Source organism: Ailuropoda melanoleuca, chromosome 14, assembly GCF_002007445.2.
Source record: "Ailuropoda melanoleuca isolate Jingjing chromosome 14, ASM200744v2, whole genome shotgun sequence".
Lineage (NCBI taxonomy): Eukaryota > Metazoa > Chordata > Mammalia > Carnivora > Ursidae > Ailuropoda > Ailuropoda melanoleuca.
In genome coordinates this window covers 44,289,847-44,310,362 of record NC_048231.1, presented here as the reverse complement: position 1 = coordinate 44,310,362, position 20,516 = coordinate 44,289,847, and the positions used below count along the sequence as shown (strand labels likewise).

At 48.9% G+C, this 20,516-nt stretch overlaps 2 protein-coding genes across 11 annotated transcripts in view; both read left to right on the top strand.

Moving 5' to 3' along the window:
• The window catches only part of CRKL (CRK like proto-oncogene, adaptor protein), a 36,420-nt gene extending 22,506 nt beyond the window's left edge, over positions 1-13,914 (top strand). Inside the window, exon 3 of the mRNA XM_002926285.4 lies at positions 10,279-13,914. Coding sequence (XP_002926331.1) covers positions 10,279-10,413 — 135 coding nt within the window. The 3' untranslated portion in view covers positions 10,414-13,914. The remainder of the gene's footprint in view (positions 1-10,278) is intronic.
• A 158-nt stretch (positions 13,915-14,072) lies between these two features.
• AIFM3 (apoptosis inducing factor mitochondria associated 3) overlaps positions 14,073-20,516 on the top strand; it is a 21,280-nt gene continuing 14,836 nt past the window's right edge. For 8 of the 10 annotated variants that reach the window (XR_004620465.1, XR_004620464.1, XM_034643140.1 and 5 more), the window contains exons 1-2: positions 14,073-14,760; positions 19,637-19,880. The gene's annotated coding sequence lies outside the window, so the exon portion shown is untranslated. Of the gene's footprint in view, positions 14,761-19,182; positions 19,244-19,636; positions 19,881-20,516 lie in introns of those variants that run through there. The other 2 variants (XM_034643144.1, XM_034643142.1) reach the window with 2 other exon arrangements.

The following is a 20,516-nucleotide window of genomic DNA, read 5'->3' as shown; positions in this document are numbered from 1 at the left end:
CTTTAAAAATAAATAAATAAGGGGTGCCTGGGTGGCGCAGTCGTTAAGCATCTGCCTTCGGCTCAGGGCGTGATCCCAGCGTTCTGGGATCGAGCCCCACATGAGGCTCCTCTGCTAGGAGCCTGCTTCTTCGTCTTCCACTCCCCCTGCTTATGTTCCCTCTCTCGCTGGCTGTCTCTGTCAAATAAATAAATAAAATTTAAAAATAAAAATAAATAAATAAAAAATCATTTGGTCATAAATATATGTGTTTACTTCCAAACTCTCAGTTCTGCTTCTTTGGTCTATATGTGTGTCTGTATGCCAATACCACACTGGATTACTATAGCTTTGTGTATAGTTGTGAAGTCAGGAAGTATGAATCTTACAACTTTGTTCTTCTTTTGCAAGATTGTTTTAGCTGTTCAGTGTGTCTTAAAATTCCATGTGAATTTGAAGACCAGCTTTTCCAGTTCTGCAAAAAATGTTAGAATTTTGGTAGGGATTGTGTTGAATTTGTAGATCTCTGGTTAGTGTTGACATCTTGATAATACTAAGGTTTCCGATCCATGAACAGAAGATGTCTTGCCATTTACTTAAGTCTTCTTTAATATTTTTCAGCAACATTTTGCAGTGTTCAGTGTACAAGTGTTTTACTTTGGTAAAACACACTATTAATTTATTCCCAGTTATTTTATTCTTTTAGATGCCACTGTAAATGGAATCGTGTTTTTGGGTTTTTTTTCTTTTATTTAAAGATTTTATTTATTTATTTGTCAAGAGAGCAAGCGAGAGAGAGAGAGAGCGCCAGAGCACAAGCCCAGAGAGCAGGAGGCAGAGGGAGAAGCAGGCTCCCCGCTGAACAGGGAGCCCGATGTGGGACTCCATCCCAGGACCCTGGGATCATGACCTGAGCCGAAGGCAGATGCTTAACCTACTCAGCCACCCAGGTGCCCCTCTGTTTTTGTTTTTAAGATTTGGGGGGGGGGGCGCCTGGGCAGCTCAGTCGTTAAGCATCTGCCTTCAGCTCAGGGCGTGATCCCAGCGTTCTGGGATCGAGCCCCGCATCAGGCTCCTCCTCAGGGAGCCTGCTTCTTCCTCTGTCACCCCCCCTGCTTGTGTTCCCTCTCTCTGGCTGTCTCTCTGTCAAAAGATTTTATTTTTTTTAAGTAATCTCTACATCCAGCATGGGGCTCAAACCCACAGCACCAAGATGAACAAGAGTCACATGCTCCACCAATTGAACCAGCCAGGTGCCCCTAAATGGAATTGCATTCTTAATTGTTCATTACAGGTTTATAAAAACAAAACTGGGTACTTTTGTGTTGATCTTGTACTCTGTAACTTTGCTGAATTTTATTAGCTGTAATAGCTTTCTTGTGGAATCTTTGGAATTTTCTATATATAGAATCCTGTCATCTGCAAATGGAGATAAGTTTTACTTCTTCCTTCCCATAGCCCACATTCTCTTGCATCACAGCATACTGGCCTGTGATACCTTTAACCCCTGGCCCATCTTAAAATAAAATCCCTGTTTTCATAAGAAGTGTTAACTGGTAAGCAGCCCTCTTAAATCAGTTGCTGCCCTGAAGGATAATGGGAATTTCAAGGAACAGAACAAGTCTTCCATATTAAAAACCAGTAATTTTCATCAGTTGTAGGAGAGAGTGCATGAGACTACTTGACTGCTACTCAGGACACATGGACAAGGAGGGTTGTATCCCTTAAAAGCCTCTTCAGCTCTGGGAGCTTTGATTCAGGTACTGGTGCGGAGAGCACCAGGGCAGGTGTTAAAACAGGCTGTGACCCCAGGCAGTTCCATGAGGGGAGGGCTGTTGTCTGCTTTGTTCTCTGTTGTATGTTGTATCCTTTCGGGACCTGGCATATAAATAATCATTATTTGTTGAACAAGTAAATGAATGAAAGCCACAGATCACAGGATTAAAACTGCCTGGTGGTTGCAGGATGTGGGTTTTTGTTGTGTTTTATACCTTTTTTGGGTTATGGAGCCTTTTCAGAATCTGATGAAAGCTTTCTCCAGGAAAAGAACGTACATTAATGCCCTTACATACAATTCTAGCATATACTTTCGGGATGTTCTTTGATTTCTGAGACACATTCATGTCACCCAAGTTAGAACTTCTGATTCCATTGTCACCCATTGTGCTCCTGATTTTATTTTTATGTAACCTGTGAGTACAATCTGAAAATATCCAAATGGGGAAAGGAGACTGATTGGGGAAGCAGAAAGCTGCTGTGGCAGCCAGTGCTTGGGCCCTCCAGGACTCTGACTGCTCTTGGAATCAGGTACCAGGAGTGAGGCAGTAGAATTATTGCAGAGCCCTTCTGTTTATGCTGTGGACAAGCAGAGCTGTAGGAAACCATAGCTAGCATCAGGAAGTACCCTCTTGCCTTATTGCATGGTACTCACTAGACACAAAGAATGGGATTGACTAGTGTCCTGCTGGTGTCTGCTTAATTTTAGAGTTGATGCGTCCACCTCCCAAGTGCTGAGTGCCACCAGGCACAAAGATAATAGTGTGGCAGTTCTAGTAATGATAAGGATTGTCATAGGGTGACATTTAGAGTAAGATATGTGTCTCCTCTTGATCTGTTGGAAGATGTGATCAGCCACATCTTCCAGGCTTAGAGTGCTCCTTGAACTGAGTTCATATCCACCAACTTTGAGATCAGTCTGCTCTCTGAAGTGAGTGGTTCTTTGGGCTCAGTCCTGCCGTTGAAGCCAAAGGAAGGGCATCGTACCGGAGTCAGGAGTGATGAGAAGAGCAGCAAGATGGCATTTTAGGATCTGAGCCCGAGCATTCTTCAGCGGAGCCATGAAGAAGCTGGTCCACTGCCAGGCCTATAATTGTGGGCAGCCAGCAGCATAACACAGGCAGGGCATCTTTCCCATGTTGGTGTTCTAGGGCTTGTTCTCGATGGGAAGGGCCTTGGACTGAGCTAGCAATAGCATGAGGAATGACATGCTGTGTTTTGACATGTGAGAGCTCCTGCAAGGCCAGAATGAGGCACTTATGGTCAGGTGGCCATCAGATGTCTCCCATCCCTTCTGTCTTCCTAACCTGAACCTTGACTTATCTCTACTAGTCAAGGTTTCCTGGGTCAAAGCAATAGCTCCCTGCTCCTGTGCTCTGAAGCATGGACTCAGTACTGTTTTTGTTCCACTTGCTGGTTTTTATACTGTTTATTCTCTAACAAACGTTGATTGAGCATCTATCACATCTGGACAGTAGATTATTTATTGTCTATCCCACAGTGAGAACAGAGGTTCTTTGAGGATGGGAACTGAGCTGCAATAGATATGCAGTAAATCTTATTAAATTGATCATGTAGAATGGTGTGGAAAGTATCCTGTGAAGACTGTCAGAATCCAAGTTAGTTAGAAGGCATGAGGTTTGAATGTTCTTGGCAGTTTTCAGTACTTGGCTCATCATCTTCTCCATCTTCCCGTTGTCTTCCTCGCTGCTTGGTATCCATCACTGTAATTTATTAGACCCCTCCTTTTAGGCCTGCCCCTTATGATGTATGGCATCCTTCCCATCCCCTCATCAGTTTTGAGACGACCCGTGTTGTTACTAACAAGGTTGAAACCTACTTTAATACAGTGCTTCTCCGTGCTGATTCCAGTTCTTCCCAGTGTGCTGCCAGAGGGCAGTGACTGGCTGGCAGCATGAGCATGGGTGTGGGGGTTGGGTTCTATTCAGGAAGCCCCACTTTCATAACCACTACCACTTACTTAGCTGGGTGTCCTGGTTAACAATTCCCATGTAGTACTTTCTTTAGTTATTACAAGAACCTTTTTTTTTTTTTAAGTTTTTATTTATTTATTTGTCTGAGTACACACAAGTAGGGAGAGCACAGGCAGAGGGGGAGAAGCAGGCTCCCTGCTGAGCAAGGATCCCGATGCAGGACTCAGTCCCAGGACCCCGGGATCATGACCTGAGCTGAAGGCAGACGCTTAACCAACTAAGCCACCCAGGTGTCCCTACAAGAACCTTTCAAAGTCAGAAGGAAACTGAGATTTGGACAGCTTGAGCAGTTTGCCATGGTCACATAGGGCATCAGTCCAGTTCCACCCCACACCAGAGTTCACAGCATGAGCCACCACAGTGCCACTTTATACCTGTTTTAAGCATACAAGAGATTGCTTGCACACTGTTGTTACAGATCTTAGACTTAGTTTTAGGTAGGCCTGATATTCAAGTTGAATCTTTATGTATCCTGAGTGCACAATGTGGAACCTAGCCCAGTGCTCTGAGTAGAATAAATGCTCCATCTCTAGTGGCTACTGCCTGGAGAGCCTTCCTGCTCTCATTGTCTGCATGTGCAGCTTTATAAGGTCGTTATAAGGCGGCTTGGGTTGTCCTTAGGATTTGTTTGATTTTGATCAGGGTTGATTACGCGTCTTCAACTGTTAAAGAAGAGCAGAGGTCCCAGGTTTCTTAGGACCAGCTTGACGATTCTGGGCAACAGCAGCTTAAGATGTGCAGTTGTAGAATTGCATTTACATCATGTCCTTGCATCTGTCATACAGTCCATATTTAGGAAAGAGCTTGGCAAGTTTGAGAAACTGAAAGGAAGCCAGTGTAGATTGGAGGGGAGGACCACAGAGGCGTGAGTCATGGTCAGAGATGGGAAGAGTCAGGACCCAGATGATGCAGAGCCTCAAAGACTGGAGTTTGGATGTTGCTCTTATGCAGGGAAAAGGTCTTGGGAGGTTTAAAAGGCAGAGCAGTGACCCAATTCTGTTTGTCTTTTTTAAAGGTATTTCTCCCACTGTCCTTAGATCCCTGTGCCTGTCACTTCTGTCCTCCAGCACCTTGCTCCTCTGCTTGGCCATCTATCCCCAGCAGATGGGGGACATCAACCTATAGTTTTCTCTTCTCTCTGTAGCCTTGATTCTGCAGACTTCTCCAGAAAGTAGTTTACAAGAGACCTGTGACATGGAGTGCAGGATAAGCAAAACAAATTTCCTCCTTCCGAGAGTGCTGTGTGGTGTGTGTTGGGGGCGAGGAGGTGACCATGGAAGAGCAGAGAATGGAGCCTCCTTGGGCGAATCTGCCAGAATCCTGGACAACAAGGCACCTGACCTCAACAGAGCCATGCTTTCCACAAGTGCCAAATGGGAAGTACCCACCTGGTAGTAGTCTTACTTTATAGAGTACCACAAGAAAGAAGAGCTGATGGTTAAGCGTCTGCCTTCGGCTCAGGGCGTGATCCCAGCGTTATGGGATCGAGCCCCACATCAGGCTCTTCCGCACTGAGCCTGCTTCTTCCTCTCCCACTCCCCTGCTTGTGTTCCCTCTCNTTTTACAAAAAAAAAAAAAAAGAGCTGAGCAGCAGGGAGTAAGAAGGGTGGATAAAGTCTCCTACTTCAGGTGCCATAGAACATTGGAGGGAGAGAACTGGACTTGCGCTGTTGACTTTGGACCATCAGGTGTTCCTTGCTGAAATGGTGGGACCAGTAGCCAGAGTGTGGTAGGTAGGGTCTGGCTGTAGGAGAGCAGAGTGATTGGGAGTTGGGCTGGTTGGGCTGGGGTGACATTGGATGACAGAAAGCAGATCAGGGCAGGATGGCTGCACTGGTAGAGCCAGGTAGTAAGAGGCTGGGCAAACCAGGGAGGGGGGCATTAGCAGGGGGTCTGATCATAGTCCATGCCCCCAGGCTGGAGGGATGTGCTCACCCAAGATGTGGGAGCGGGCTGCCCCAGGCCAGGTTTTCAAGAAAGTGAGACTTTGTTTTCTTTCACATTTATCAGACATCAGCCAGGGCAGGCTAAGATTACAGAGTTCAGGCAAAATGTATGCTCTCTGGGCATCTGGAGTCCAGCTGAAGATAGAGAAAGCATAGATAAAATGACAAAATTCCGAAGTATTTTTTTCAGGACGTCAAATGAGTGGAGCAAACAAAAACTTAAGTTGCAGGGCCCAGTATCTTTCTACAACACTGATCAGCCCCCAAACTGTAGCTCTGTTTCTTTGAGCTTCAGCTCATTCTTGCCTTAGCCTTTTTTTCTTCTAACATCTTGGCAGAGTTTGATCTGGCTCTGAGTGCGAGCCTACTACCTACAGACTGACTAGATGCCCTAAGGCCATCATCCCTTTGTATTGGCAGAGTCCACCTGGGTGCTTGCTCACCTGGTTCCCCTTCCCTTTCTTTACGGAATCCTCTCTACAGGTATATACCCACACATCCTCTTGTCCTTGCCTTGTATATTTATTTTAATACATTAATTGTAATTTTTTTGGATTATTAACTGCAGCTAGAAGTTAACTTAGAATGATATCAATAGGGGCGCCTGGGTGGCACAGCGGTTACACGTCTGCCTTCGGCTCAGGGCGTGATCCCGGTGTTATGGGATCGAGCCCCACATCAGGCTCCTTCGCTATGAGCCTGCTTCTTCCTCTCCCACTCCCCCTGCTTGTGTTCCCTCTCTCGCTGGCTGTCTCTATCTCTGTCGAATAAATAAATAAATAAAATCTTAAAAAAAAAAAAGAATGATATCAATAGTTTTCTATCCATGACTTTTCTTTCCTATTTAATTATGTAAGGATTTATGTATTTATTTTTTTGGGGGGGAAGAATGTGGGGAGCGGCAGAGGCCAAGAATCCTCAAGCATACTGAGGGGAGCCAGATGTGGGGCTCCATCCCATGACACACGAGATCATGACCTGAACTGCAACAAAGAATCCGACACCCAACTGACTGAGCCACCCAGGCACCCCCTCATTTCATTATTTTAAAAATAAAGACAGAGGCGATCTGTTTTCTTAGGTGAAAAGGGAGATAAGGAAAGAATGTTGTACCTTGGGGAGAGAGGCGCAGTGGTGAAGCTCCTCATCTCGTTGGCCTCACTGTGTTCCAGACACTGAATGGCTCGAAGAGGCCAAGCAGGGGTGTAGAGCAAGTGCAGTGCAGAGTTCCAGGAAATCGAGGAATGTGGTCAGTCTGCAGAGGTCTAGATTTGTAGTATCCTAGTCGCTCCTGCCTGCAGAAGGTTTCTCTCTTACCTAGACCCAATTTTAATTTGTGTGTTCACTCATTATTGTTTCTTATGTTTGTGCTTAAATGTTATTATTTTTTTAATGGAATAAGGTAAGATTAGAACGTAAACCATTTTTCCAGATTTCCATCGACTTCAGCTTCCAGCTGCATGATTTCTACAATGTCTGCTATAATTCAAGGTTCTCATTCACATTAGAACTTCCCATATAGGGGCGCCTGGGTGGCTCAGTCAGTTAAGTGTCTGCCTTCGGCTCAGGTCATGATCCTGAGGTCCTGGGATCAAGCCCCACATCAGGCTTCCTGCTTAGCCGGGAGCCTGCTTCTCTCTCTGCCTCTGCCACTCTCCCTGCTTGTAATCCCTGAGTTCTAGGATTGAGTCCCACTTCGGTCTCCCTGCTCAGCATGGAGTCTGCTTCAGATTCTCTCCCTCTGGCCTGCGCACATGCATGTGTGCTCTTCCTCTCTCTCTCAAATAAGTAAATAAAATCTTAAAGAAAGAAATGGCTGATTTTCTGTTTGGGCCATGGTCTAATAAATAAGTGCTGGAGTCTGGTGTTTGGGTCTCTGAAGTTTTTCTCATCTTAGGCACCTTACTTTTTTTTTTTTTTTAAAGATTTTATTTATTTATTCGACAGAGATAGAGACAGCCAGCGAGAGAGGGAACACAAGCAGGGGGAGTGGGAGAGGAAGAAGCAGGCTCATAGCAGAGGAGCCTGATGTGGGGCTCGATCCTGTAACGCCGGGATCACGCCCTGAGCCGAAGGCAGACGCTTAACCGCTGTGCCACCCAGGCGCCCCAACACCTTACTTTTTTTGTTTTTTGAAGATTTATTTATTTTAGAGAGAAACCATGAGCTGGGGGAGGGGCAGAGGGTGAGAGAGGAGGAAAGCAGATTCCCCACTGAGTGGGGAGCCCGACACAGGGGCTCGATCTCAGGACTCTGAGATCATGACCTGAGCTGAAACCAAGAATCAAATCCCCAACCAACTGAACCATCCAGGTGCCTCTTTTGTTTTGTTTTTGGCTTTCTGTTTCTTTTTTTGTTCTGTTGTATAGTCACCTCATGTTTAAACAACAGTATCACTGGATTTTAACGTTTCTGCTTGAGTCCTAGCCATCTTATAAACTAATTCAAATGACTGTTTCATAGATAGCCTCCCTTCTCTGGAGTTGCCTCAGAAAACATACCTCCTTTCCTCAGAGGGTGATGACCCACCTGGTAACCAAGAGAGGCAGATGGGGCTCCACCCGAAGACTGTGAGCTCCAAGGGGGTTGGAGCAGGGACAGGGACAGAAGGAGGGTGGTCTGCTTTCATATGTATGGCGGAGGCATTAATGGCCCAGAGCTGTGTACAGGTGGACTTTTAAAGCAGCCTTGTCATCTCTGGGGTTTGTGGTGCTTCCAGGCCAGCAGTCAGCTTGCTGGACCAGTAGCTTTATTTTTATTTTTTAAAGATTTTATTTATTTATTTGGGAGAGAGACAGAGAGGAGAGAGCACAGGTGGGGTAAGGGACAGAGGGAGAAGCAGACGCCCCACTGAGCAGGGAGCCCAATGCAGGGCCCGGTCCTGGGACTCCGGGATCATGACCTGAGCCAAAGGCAGACGCTTAACCAGCTGAGCCACCCAGGTGCCCAAGGACCAGTAGCTTTAGCAGAAAGAAGACCCTTTTTTCCCAAATGAAATAATGCATGAAACCTAGTTATATGTCAGATCTAACATTTTTTATGAAGATAAATGTATTTTTTAAGTTGAGATTTATAAGAATTAGCTAAAAGGGCAATTGGGACAGCTGACTGTTAGAATGGGAAGGGAAAAAATTGGAAATAACATGAAAGATGCAGTCTGATATCCACCTTGGCATCTAGCTTATTTCTGAACGTGTTCTGTTGCAAGTAGTGATAGGTCTCTTTCAGCCTTTCCCTTGTCATCGGGGAGTCTTGAGTCAGACCCGTGGCACAAGCAGCTCCATCCCGAGGAGGAGCTGCACGAAGAGCAACCGGCAGGGCAGCACTCCTCAATGTAGCGGTGGCGCACTCCAGTGTACCGTTTTCTCTCCTGACTTACAAAATACAGGCTTAGAAAGTTGAAATCCCAGTCACACATTTGTTGGGCCATTAAAACACCTCTTTAGAGCTCTGTGGGTCTGCAGAAGAATTTGAAAAGCACTTCCAAAGCAAAACTCCTGCCTTCCCTTTGATGAGTGGAACAGCCTCTAACTGGTGCCTGTCCTCTGACATAGGTAGAATTCCTCCCACCCTGCAGTTTAAAGTCATCCTAAAAAGATGCTCATAGCTGGGCTTCCTTCCCCTGTGATGGCCCCACAGAGGGGCCAGGGAATGGACAACTCAGGGAGATACTATTGCTGCCGGGTTGGGGGTGGCATGGTGAGTGAGGTCTTGGTGACAGCAGTTCCATCCCATGTAAATTAGGGTGGAGATAGATTTTTTAAAATAGATATATATTTATTTATTTATTTGTTTGTTTGTTTATTTGAAAGTGAGAGCGTGCAAGAGTGGGGTGAGGGGCAGAGGGAGAAGCAGACTCCCCACTGAGCAGGGAGCCCTACCTGGGCCGATTCCAGGACTCTGGGATTATGACCTGAGCCAAAGGCAGACGCTTAACCGAGTGAGCCACCCAGGTGCCCCTAGATGTTTTGTTTTTTTTTTTAATACACTTTTTGGTGTATTGTCATCTGGGGAGTGTTCTCAGAGTTAAGTGTTCTCAGAGTTTATTCTCAGAGTTAAGTGTTCATTTCTTTTCTTTCTTTTTTTTTTTAAAGATTTTATTTATTTATTTCACAGAGATAGAGACAGCCAGCGAGAGAGGGAACACAAGCAGGGGGAGTGGGAGAGAAAGAAGCAGGCTCATAGCAGAGGAGCCTGATGTGGGGCTCGATCCCAGAACGCCGGGATCACGCCCTGAGCCGAAGGCAGACGCCCAACCGCTGTGCCACCCAGGTGCCCCTAAGTGTTTATTTCTATCCTGGTGGAGTTAGTAAACAATATGGGGAGGAAAAAGGCTGCTTTTGTGCTCAGAAGCTGCTTCACTTCATACGCATTCTCACCAGCTGAAGACGACACTGGGCTTATTGGTAGCACCTTGTGTCTTTGGCATTGCTTGATTTAGGTTTAAGCACCAAAAAAAATCCTTAAAAAAATCTGTAGGTTCTTTTGGATAGAGCAGTGTGTATGGCTTAAAGTACACTTTTTTTTTTTTTTTAAGTTTGCAGGGAAAATGCTGACTTTGTCTTCTTTCTCCATCCTCACAGGTTGGTGACATTGTGAAAGTCACAAGGATGAATATAAATGGCCAGTGGGAAGGCGAAGTGAATGGGCGCAAAGGGCTTTTCCCCTTTACGCATGTCAAAATCATTGACCCTCAAAACCCTGATGAAAACGAGTGATTGCTGTTGCCTGTTTCCTGCTGCTTTCTTGTCCTGCCTGTCATAGTCTCCTTTGGAGTGGGAAAGCATTCTCTCTCATAGGCAAGTTACACTGCATTGCCGACGTCCAGCTTTCTGCAGAGTGGCGGTCTCTCATACACATTTGGAATGCACACAGTGGCTGCCTCGGCATTTGTATCATAGTCGTGTTGTCAAAGAGTAGCAGATTTTAGAGTTCTTTTGGATCATAAACTGGAAATACGGTGGAAGCACACAAGTGGAGAGAAGTTGACGAGGAAAGGGTCTGTCTGCTCATCACTGCCCTGTTTGTACTTGTGACTGATTCTGTCATGTTCATCAGATGGAGCCTGAGGCCATGGTGAGATGTTGCATGTTGCTGTTCTACAGAGCAGTGGCTCAGTCGCCGTTTTGTTTTTCCATTAAGGAACAGAGCAAATGAACCTTAAAGAAGAGGGAATCCTGTCCTAAACTCCCCAAATCTGTCTCTTCTTTTTTCCTTTTTGGTTTGGTTTTGGAAGACTTAATTAGACTTGTGTGTTCTGAACAGGTTTTTAAGTAGCAGGTTGGATTTTTGTGATACTGTAAGGAATAACACGTGCCTCTGAGCTTCCAAACTGAAGCTGCTGTAACTAAAGGAATATGAAAAAAACACAAAAAAACCCCACAACCCTGAAGCAGAGGCCTTTGTTGTCTTGGTTGCCAGTTGTACCTGTTTTGCCATATAGCAAACAACCCACAAAAAAAATCAGTCGTACTGTGCCAAGCTTGTGTGCGTGGCCTCTTGGATAACATTGTCCCCAGAAGCATCAGAGTGGGGGGTGACTTGAGGAAGGCTTTGCTTCTCTTGTTTGCCAGTAACGACAGAAGCAATGGGGGGAAGCACTTGGCCGATTTTCTGTCCAGTGTTTCAGTGAATACACCCCTTTAAGGTATAGGAATTAAGTTTCTTTAAAAAGTGAGGTGGTTCATAGAATCATTGAATTCATTAATGAATCTTTAAATTTTACTCACTGAGGCCCGCTCCTTGCTGCCACAGCCCAAGCTCACAAGGCTGCCAGAGAAAGATGGTGCTGCTAATACTGGTTCCCCAGTCTCTGTACCCGTGACGCTGCCAGGCAAAGAAAATGCAAGCTCTGGAAATTGGTTCATGCATTTGATGTCTAAGATTTTAGTGACTAGGGAGAACCATTAACCATTTAGCAATTTGATGTTAACATTTCCTTGTTAGCTAAAAGACTTCATTCAAGCCAGCTTGCTACAAAGGTGTGGCTGATCCCTCGTCTGGTGCACAGAGCAGTCTAGGATTCTGGAACCTTCATGCACTTCAGTCTGCTCTCCCTTCTGGAAACTGGTGAAGACAGGCCTCAGCTCAGAATGAGTACAGCAGACCTAGAAATGTGGCAGCCACCTAATAAGTGATTGCATCATTTGCTGAGCATCTGCCCTAGCCATGGCATTGTCTCCCAAGGGTCTTAGGTTTTGACTTAGAGCTATATATATATATATTCTGGTGTCAGAACCAGCAAAGCAACCATTTTTTCAGTCTCTCTTTAAATCAGTATTCCATTAAGGCAGGTAACTACCATATTAAAGAATCTTGAAAGTGTTCCTGTGACAAAGTTAGTGTTCAGTTGGAAAAAATATCACTGTGGCTGCCCGTCTGTGGTTTTCCTGGGGAAAAATGCAGTCTGCTCTCCCTAATCAGTGACCACTTTAGCCGCCTCTCGCTCCGAAGGTGCCTCTCCATTGTAGTTGCCTCTTATTCTGAGTTCAGGCCCAGCCCAGCTCCCACAGCAAGTGGCACATGCGTGGCAGCATCCCCGCTGTCTGCCTGGACACAGCACTCGCCTTGCAGCCGGTGACCCAGTACTGAGGGGGTTGGTCAGCAGAAAGTGGAATGTGTGCCTTGTTCAAAGAGGGCACAAACGCTAAGGCTTTTTTAAACCAAGTTTAGCTGAGGGGCTTGGCACCTTTTGGTGACAATAGTTGGTTCAGAGTACAAGAAGTGTGTGGCCATTTTGGAAAGCAAGATTTCCCTGCAGCCAGTCTGCTGACCTGTAGCAAGACCCACCTCATGTGGAGCACTGCAGAATCAGAGCACCCCACAAACCTACTTTGGCTTCGTAATAAGTCTGCTTGTCACTTCAGCCCATGTGCATGTCTCCAGGGCTGCCCGGGAGATTGGGAGCCCAAAATAAGGTGAGCCTTGAGTTCTGAACTCTCAAGATACGTGCCAAAAGTAGTACCTTTTTGACTTAGGACCTTATTAGTTTTTTCATCAGGCAGGGAGATTCTCTTCATCACACTAAGTATACAAAAAACAGCACGCTCGCCTCAGCTTCGTGCCTGGGTTCCCCAGTGATTGCAGAAGACTTCCTGTTTCAGAAAGCGAAGCGAATCTTCCAGAGGAGCTGCCTTGCCTCCTTGGTTGGTCTCCTTTTAGGATTGTTCATTCTTGCTTCTTGCTCTGCTCTACTGTGTATCACTTAAGAAAATATTTGGTTGTTAAATTAACTCGGGAACTGAACAAATTATGAACTAAAGGGCATTGACAGTATGACTCGAAACTTATTTATCTTGAGAAGGACCTCCAACACAGGAGTCGTCCTTGTCATTTCTTTGTGGTGTGGTACCACCTGATGGCACGGTGAAGAGTAGCACGCCTCAACGAGCTGCCATTTGACAACTTTGGTCACCCAGACAAGACACCTTCTGTGCTCATGGTTGGAAACCGGAAGGGGGGAAAGACAGCTGCTCCCTCCTTGGAGCTCAAGGATCCCTGGCTCCATGCTAACTTCTTTTACAGCTGTTTACAGACAAGACAGGCCAAGGCAGACGGCCGCTGGTCTTGTAATGTTTGCTCAGAGGAATATGACCATTTTATTTTTGAAAAGGGATGATGTGTTTTTGTGCCAGGTGTTTATAATTTAATCCTTTAATATTATGTTCATTAACCTCTTAAAATGAGTGACTTTTTTATTGTTTTAACACAGTACCTAAGACTAATGCTTTCTGTGGACACCACTGAGCTTTGCCTCAAACTCCACCCTCTGGGACCAGAGACCTATGTCCCTGGTTAACTGCTGTCAGTGGAAACTGAGCTAGTTGTATATTCTAAAGGAGTAGAAGGACAGTTCCCTGAGACAGGGTCGTTGTCTCTGCAGGAGGAACAGTGGCCTTGCTTCCTAGACGGTCTTCACTGTGTGTTCTAAAATGACAACAACACAAAACTTTTGACCTGTAACTTAAAGATCATAAATTTCAGGCAATAATATTTTCTGTGTAAGCTTTTAAAATTATTTTTGGGGATCATAGCTTGTTTTATTTTGTGCTATAAAATTAACAGTATTAAATGACTTATATTCTTAGAACATCGAGTGTCTTTTCTTAACAGATTAGTGCCTTTTTATTTTTGTATTCATTTTACGTTACTGGTCCCGGCATCAGAACCCTTGTTTGGCCTGTTTGTACATTGTCTCAATAAAACTTGCATCAGCCGGTGGTGGCAGCGGCGGCTTTGGTGTTTCGGTGTCTCCTCAGTGCTGCCTGCAGGCTCCTCAGCCCGCATCAGCCTCCCAACAGTCAAGCACCTGGCGAACGCCTGTGAAACGCAGAAACAACAGGTGCTTCTCCGGGGATGCTGCGTCTTGCAACCCAGCCCTGTCGTTGCTGACCACGATATAGGTCTTGCACTGGTGCCCTGGCCCTTCCCCACACCCGGGCCCGCCCTGCAAGAGAAGCAGCTGGTTCCCACAGCGGGTGCTGTCGGGGGCTGGTACTCAGTCGTGGCCTTCGGAAGATGAAGCAGTCGTTCCCGCGCTTTACACCACCAAGGAGAACCTGGATGTTTTCCCTTCTGGGCTCCTATATCTGAAGGCTTCTGTTAAATATTTGTTCAGCACAAGCTACCCAGGGTTGAATGGTTTCAAGTGGAAGTCCTGGAAAACAGCCCCTCCCAAGTTAGGGCGTGATACCTGCTTAGCTTTTTACATTCTTTTCTGTTCTGTCTGTATATTGCCTTCCTCATGAACTCCAGGGACTTGCAGGTAGACAGCTGGGGGCTTGGGGGAACAACACTGATTTTCCTGACATCCCCTCAGCCAGAGCCCTGTTCCCACACGTATTTATATGTGTATTGAGAAGTCCGCATTTCCTTGTGGTAAAACCTCTGGCAGTGAGTTTCAGGAACTATGCTGCTAAAGTACACTCCCTGGCTCCTACTTTCAGGATTCTGCAGAATTTGAAAGAAAAGTTTGTCTTGAATGGAAATACCAAAACTTAAACCATTCTGGAAGAAACCGAGCCCTAGAGACAGACACCTTTGAAGAATACTTTCAGTTTGAAAAGGTGTGTTTTGATCAGCAATACTGGGCTGGGTTCCTCCGTGGCAGGGAAACCCCTGGAAATGGGGCGGGGGGCGGGGAGGGCACCTTCATTTTCTAAGCTAGCCTCCGTCCTGGCTAGCAGAGGCCATTGCCCAGATCTTGAAACCTCACTACACAGCGAAAACCGGGACATTGCTGGGCTTTGCACACGGTCTCCCTGGCTCGTGTTCTGGGAAGCCCTTCTCTTGCCTAGTCATGGACCCTCTCCCCCAGCCCCCTGTCAAGACCTGACACTGCTCTTGCGCCAGGCCCTGCTGCAGAGCATACCCAGGGGCGGCCGTGTCACCTAGACCCCCGTCCACCGCCTCGCTGGCCCGTTTTGGGGACCACTGCCGCCTCGTCCTCCAGACCCCTTACTCCCGGCCCCACCACTCCCCACACCAAGCCGCCGCCGTCGGTCCCCGGGGCAGGCGGACAATCACGCGGTGAGGGATGGAAAAAGGGAGGACCTCGCACGGGGTGAAGGTGGAGGACCTAGAGCTCTGGGGTCCCCGGAGGCTCCCCGCCTCCCTCAGGTCCCAGAAACGGGTTGCCGCCTCCCGGACGTTGTCCAGAGCGCATGGCTCCCGGGTGAACCCCACTCTGCGGGGCCCCGGCGGCTGCCGAGATCGCGGGCTGCGGGGTCCGGGCGCTGCCCGGGGCTTCCGGGCGGCGGGGCCGAGGGTCGGGTGGGGTGGCGAGCTGGAGGCGGGCAGACGGGCGTGAGGCCCGGTGGCCGTCAGCGCTGCCCTTTTCCGGACGGCTTCCAGGGCTCCTGGGCCCTAAGTAACCTGTGCCCCGGCGGCTCCGGAGGGTAGGGGCGGGAGCGCCTCAGCCACCAGGTCTCTGAGATGGGGGCGGGCACTGGTGGAGGAGGGCGGGCTGGGGGCGTGGCCAAGACGGGGCGCCAGGAGGACAGCCCACACCCACCCGTCAGAGGGAGCCCTGCGGACCCTGCTGTGGAGGCTAAAGGGTCCGAGGAAGTGGCTCGGGGAAGGGGGAAGGCTCTCTGGGCGCCAGGAGCTGCCCAGCAGCCAAGTCCTGGAAGGAGGAAAGGAGGGAGAGGGGGAGCGGTCTGTCCAGTAACTGCGTCGAGGTCGAGGACGGGCGCCAAGAGGAGGGGAGACGTGGGCAGGCGCTGCACCAGACCCAGTGAGCAGAGGAAAGGGACCCAAGCCCCAGGGCCAGCCCTTCGGGAATGCTGGTTTGTAGCCCACCTGAGCTCCCCAAAACAGCTCCAGGAGTTTGGGGAATTCCACTTTGGCGTCAGGGCGGGAGGTAAAACATCCCTAGGATGAAGCATTCAAAAGACACGGGTATCTGATGAAACGTACCCTTCCACTGGCCATTCCACTCCACCATCTCCCTGTTTCCAGTTTATTGTATATTATATATATCTCCACAGTTATTCTGTAACATACAAGCATCCCGAAATACCTCTGTAAATATCCTTTCTAAATGTTTTCTGTGCACAAAGGTAGCACAGATTACTAACTGTTCCACACCTTGCCTTATTTTCCCAATCTGTTTTAAAGATTTTTGTGAATCCGCGTATGGACTCTTTGTTCTTTTTCACCACTGTATAGTACTCCCTGATATGGATGAACTGCCAGTCATTAGACAATCCGTTAGTGATGGACTCAAAGTTCCTTTCCAAGGTGGTCAGATGCATTAAAATGAGCTGTTCTAAGTGGAATCACTGGATCAAAGGCTCCAGGCATTTGCAGTTTTGAGAAGTGTTGCCAGATTGCCCTCTGTAGGGATTACCTTAATTTACACTTTGGCCAGCGATGTATAAAAAAAATATTTATAACCTTTTTACAAACGCTCTGTAGACACCTTTTATGGCTGACCAATATTCCTTCCTGTGGCTGAGGGAGGTTAAACCAGCACATTTGTCTTTGAGGGTGTGGAGGTTGTTGCCAATCTTCTCATGATAGAAAACCCTCAGGTCTAAGTTAGGGCTGCAGGGACATGGCCCACCTTCCAGCCCTCCAGCTGACTCTGGCCCAGTCTTCACCCCAGGTGTTTCCTGACCTCCTGGTCCCTCTGCCTCATTCCAGTCCAATGCCAGTCCTGGTTGCTGGTATGGTTTTTTACTAAAGACACATGTGACGAAAATCTTTCACCCAACTCCTCTTTGGGCCTGTAACATACCTCTGTGCTATGCCCCTGCCCAGAACTCAGCACTCACACCAGACTGGACAGAAGGATGCCGTTCCTCTCTCTGGTGAATTCCTAAGGACCTGTCTGTCCTCAGTCCTTCCACGTCCTAGGAAAACCCTTTTGAACTTTCCCTCCCTCCTTGAGGACTGGAATTAGGACTGGTCACCCCACAGCCTGGGAACAGGTCAGTGTTGGCAGCAATCCAAAGCAAGGTGGGGCTGAAGAGGTCAGTAGGTGCTGGAGCTGGCCTCCCCAGAGTCAGAGAACCCAGAAGGTGCTGAGAACACGGTGTTCAGACACAGTTTGTGTAGACCAAACCACGCTGGCGGGGAGGCTGTGTTGCAGAGCAAGTCTGGAATGAGGCTGGGGTGCGGGGTTAGGCCCAGGCTCCCCAACCTGGGGATCCCCCAACTTCTGCTTCCTTATGACAATTACTGTGAAGCTGTGGGCACAGCCAGCCTCATGTCTGCGGTTGGCTATGCTGTATCAGCCCCCCAGTATTTCCTGGGAATCAGTTAGTTAAACTGAGGTCTCCAGATCTGAAAATCCACTGAAGTGCGGCAGGAAAGAGGCCCTACTGACTCAACCTCTGCTCTCAGAGTCTCAAAGCTACCGGAGGCCCTGCTGGCCCTCAGATTGCCCTCCAGGGGGCACCAGTGTCAATCCCAATGTTAAGCATTGAGGCTGGGTCACTCCTGCACACCCTGGCCTCTGGGCCCTAGGCTGAGGCGGAATGGGGAACAGGGGAAACTGACAGGAGGGGGTAGATGAAAGGAGAACAGAGACAGGCCTGGGCAGGGATCTCTCTCTTTCTCTCTCATACACACACACACACACACACACACACACACACACAGACCTGCTTCTCAAACGTTGGCAACCCCCTTCCATGCCTTTGGAGTATCTGTTGGGTCTAGGGGTCTCTCAGCCACCCACGTCACCTGGGGCTCGATTTCCCTCTTTACTATCATCTCGGTGGGTATTCTCCAGACCAGATGTTATTGCCTTGCCAGAATCATCCTGAGGGCAAGACCAGGACCTCAGACTGCCCAAGGCTCAGAGGCCTCCTGAATCTCCCTAGGTCCCCTTGTCCACACGCACCACCCCCAAATTTGAGGGCCCTCTATGAGGCAGCACTCCTTTTTTTTTTTTTTAGTTTTTAAAATCTTTTTTAACTTTTAATTTTTTAAAAAAGATTTTATTTATTTATTTGACAGAGAGAGACAGCCAGCAAGAGAGGGAACACAAGCAGGGGGAGTGGAAGAGGAAGAAGCAGGCTCCCAGTGGAGCAGGGAGCCTGATGTGGGGCTCGATCCCAGACCGCTGGGATCACACCCTGAGCCGAAGGCAGACGCTCAACAACTGCGCCATCCAGGCGCCCCCCCCCTTTTTTTTAACATTTAAAGAAGTTTTTATTTATTTGAGAGAGACAGATCACAAGCAGGGGGAGTAGCAGGCAGAGGGAGAAGCAGGATCCCCTCTGAGCAAGGAGCCCGATGCGAGACTCGATCCTGGGACTCCCAGATCATGACCTGCGCTGAAGGCAGACGCTTCACGGGCTGAGCCATCCAGGCGTCTCTGAGGCAGCACTCCTAGCCTAGCTTTGGTTTTAGCTTTTATACCCTGATGATCTTCCAGTCTCTGCCCCCACAGGGCAGCTGGAGCTCAAACCCAGTCTCTAGTGCCAAGGGTGCCGCAGTGGATTTGCCCCACGTCAGGGCTGCACTAGTCCCGTGTCAGCGCATGTCTCCAGCTTGTTGGCTTTCACACAGCACCCGCACTGACCTCTTCCCCAATCTCAGCTCTGCCACCCCACGCTCAGCAGCCACTACCCCACATCCTGAGCACCTTCTATTTCCTGTGGGTCTGCACCTGTCATGGTGACCTGGCAGCCTGCCTCATCAGGAGAGCACCGCAGTTACCCCACATTTTCTGGGGAACCTGGTGCACAGGGGTTCACTGACACAAATGGGTCCCTGAGCCGGACTTGAACTCTGCCGTGGAGACCGTGGGGCCTTGGCCAGGCCTGGCAGGCCTCTCCCCTCCCGCTGCTACCCCTCCACTTGCAAGCCCAACACAGCCTAGCCAGCCTGCCAGGATTCAAGTCTCTGCTCTGCCACTCGCCAGCGGGTAGACTTGGGGAGTCCCTAACCTCTCTAAACCTCAGTTTCCCCAACTGTAAAATGGAGATGATACACAGAGAAACTTCCTCCTCAGGCTGTAGTGAAGGAAAGGAATACATGCATGCGAAGCCACAGCCATGCCACTGTCTTCCTGGCTAAGGGGCCTGGAGCTGCAAGGTCAGCAAGTGTGTGGGATGGGGGTTGCGCTTTGGAGGCCAAGGGCACCAGGCCCAATACGCCATCTGTCCAGTGATGAGGCCTCTCCTGTGGCAGGGGCAACATTCATACTGTGGAAACCACACAAGTGGCCACAGAGGGATGGTCTGAGCAGAACCACCTGTCGCCTCCAAGGTCTGGGCCCCACACCCACTCGCATAGGTGTGACGCATGCATGCCCTGGTCCTGCCCCTGGGTGAGACTCCGCAACCTGAACTTCTACATCTGTAATAAGGGGGAGTTGTGCTTCTGCCCCCGGGCAGGGTGGGTCAGAAATAAAGGACTTCCTCTGAAGGCTGGATCTGCCTGGTGCAGGTGACTCTCAACTGCTGTCTTTTTTTGTCATCCTTACAGGAGAGCAAGGCCCAGAAAGGGGAGAAGTGGCAAAAAAAGAGGAGCCAATGGGAGCTGCCAAAGGAGCACTAATAGGACAGAGTTGGTGGGCGCCCTGATGTGCTGAATGATAGATGTGATATTGCTTCCCTGAAAAGTGTCTTTCATTCACTTCCCACATAGTTACTGAGTCCTGGTTTGCCTGAGGTCCAAGCTCTACAAGAACACAGTGCAAAGATCCGGACAATCACGACAGTAAAACCAGGTAACCAGGAGTCCAGGAAGGCTGATCAAGGAGGGCTTCCTGGAAGAGGGGACACAACACCAGGGTGCATCATGATTTATAGGGACCCGGGAAGTTCTCCTGATATAATGACAGGTGGGAAAAAGAAAATGTATTAAATATAATTTAAGAGACCTTAGGAAGCGTGGGGAGAGGGGAGGGAGCTAGGAGAACGAGGAGACTGAGCCCTCAAAAGGAGCAAGGTACCTATGGGGCAGTCGCGAGTGATTTGGATTTTCCTTCTTGGGGAGGTTACTCCGGGTGATTCAACTCCCACCCCCCACGTCACTCCGCCGCCCGGGATTCCAAGACTTAGGAAAGAAAGAACCGGAACAAGAACCAGAGCCGGTGCGCAGCCCAGCTTGGCGCCCTTCTAGGGTCCAGAGGATCCCCGGGAACTCAGACCCCGCTGGGGGCGTCCACGGCCAGAAGGGCCCCCGAATGCCTCCCCACACCCCGCGACCCGCATGCGGACTCCGAGGCCACCAGCCCGGCCTCTGACCCGGGACCGACCCCCATCTACGAGCAGGGACCCGGCGGGGCGGTGCTGGGCGCCGCGGGCTCCCCGGCCGCAGTGTCGCCGCAGAGCCGGCCCCGCCCCCGCCCGCTCCTCCCCCC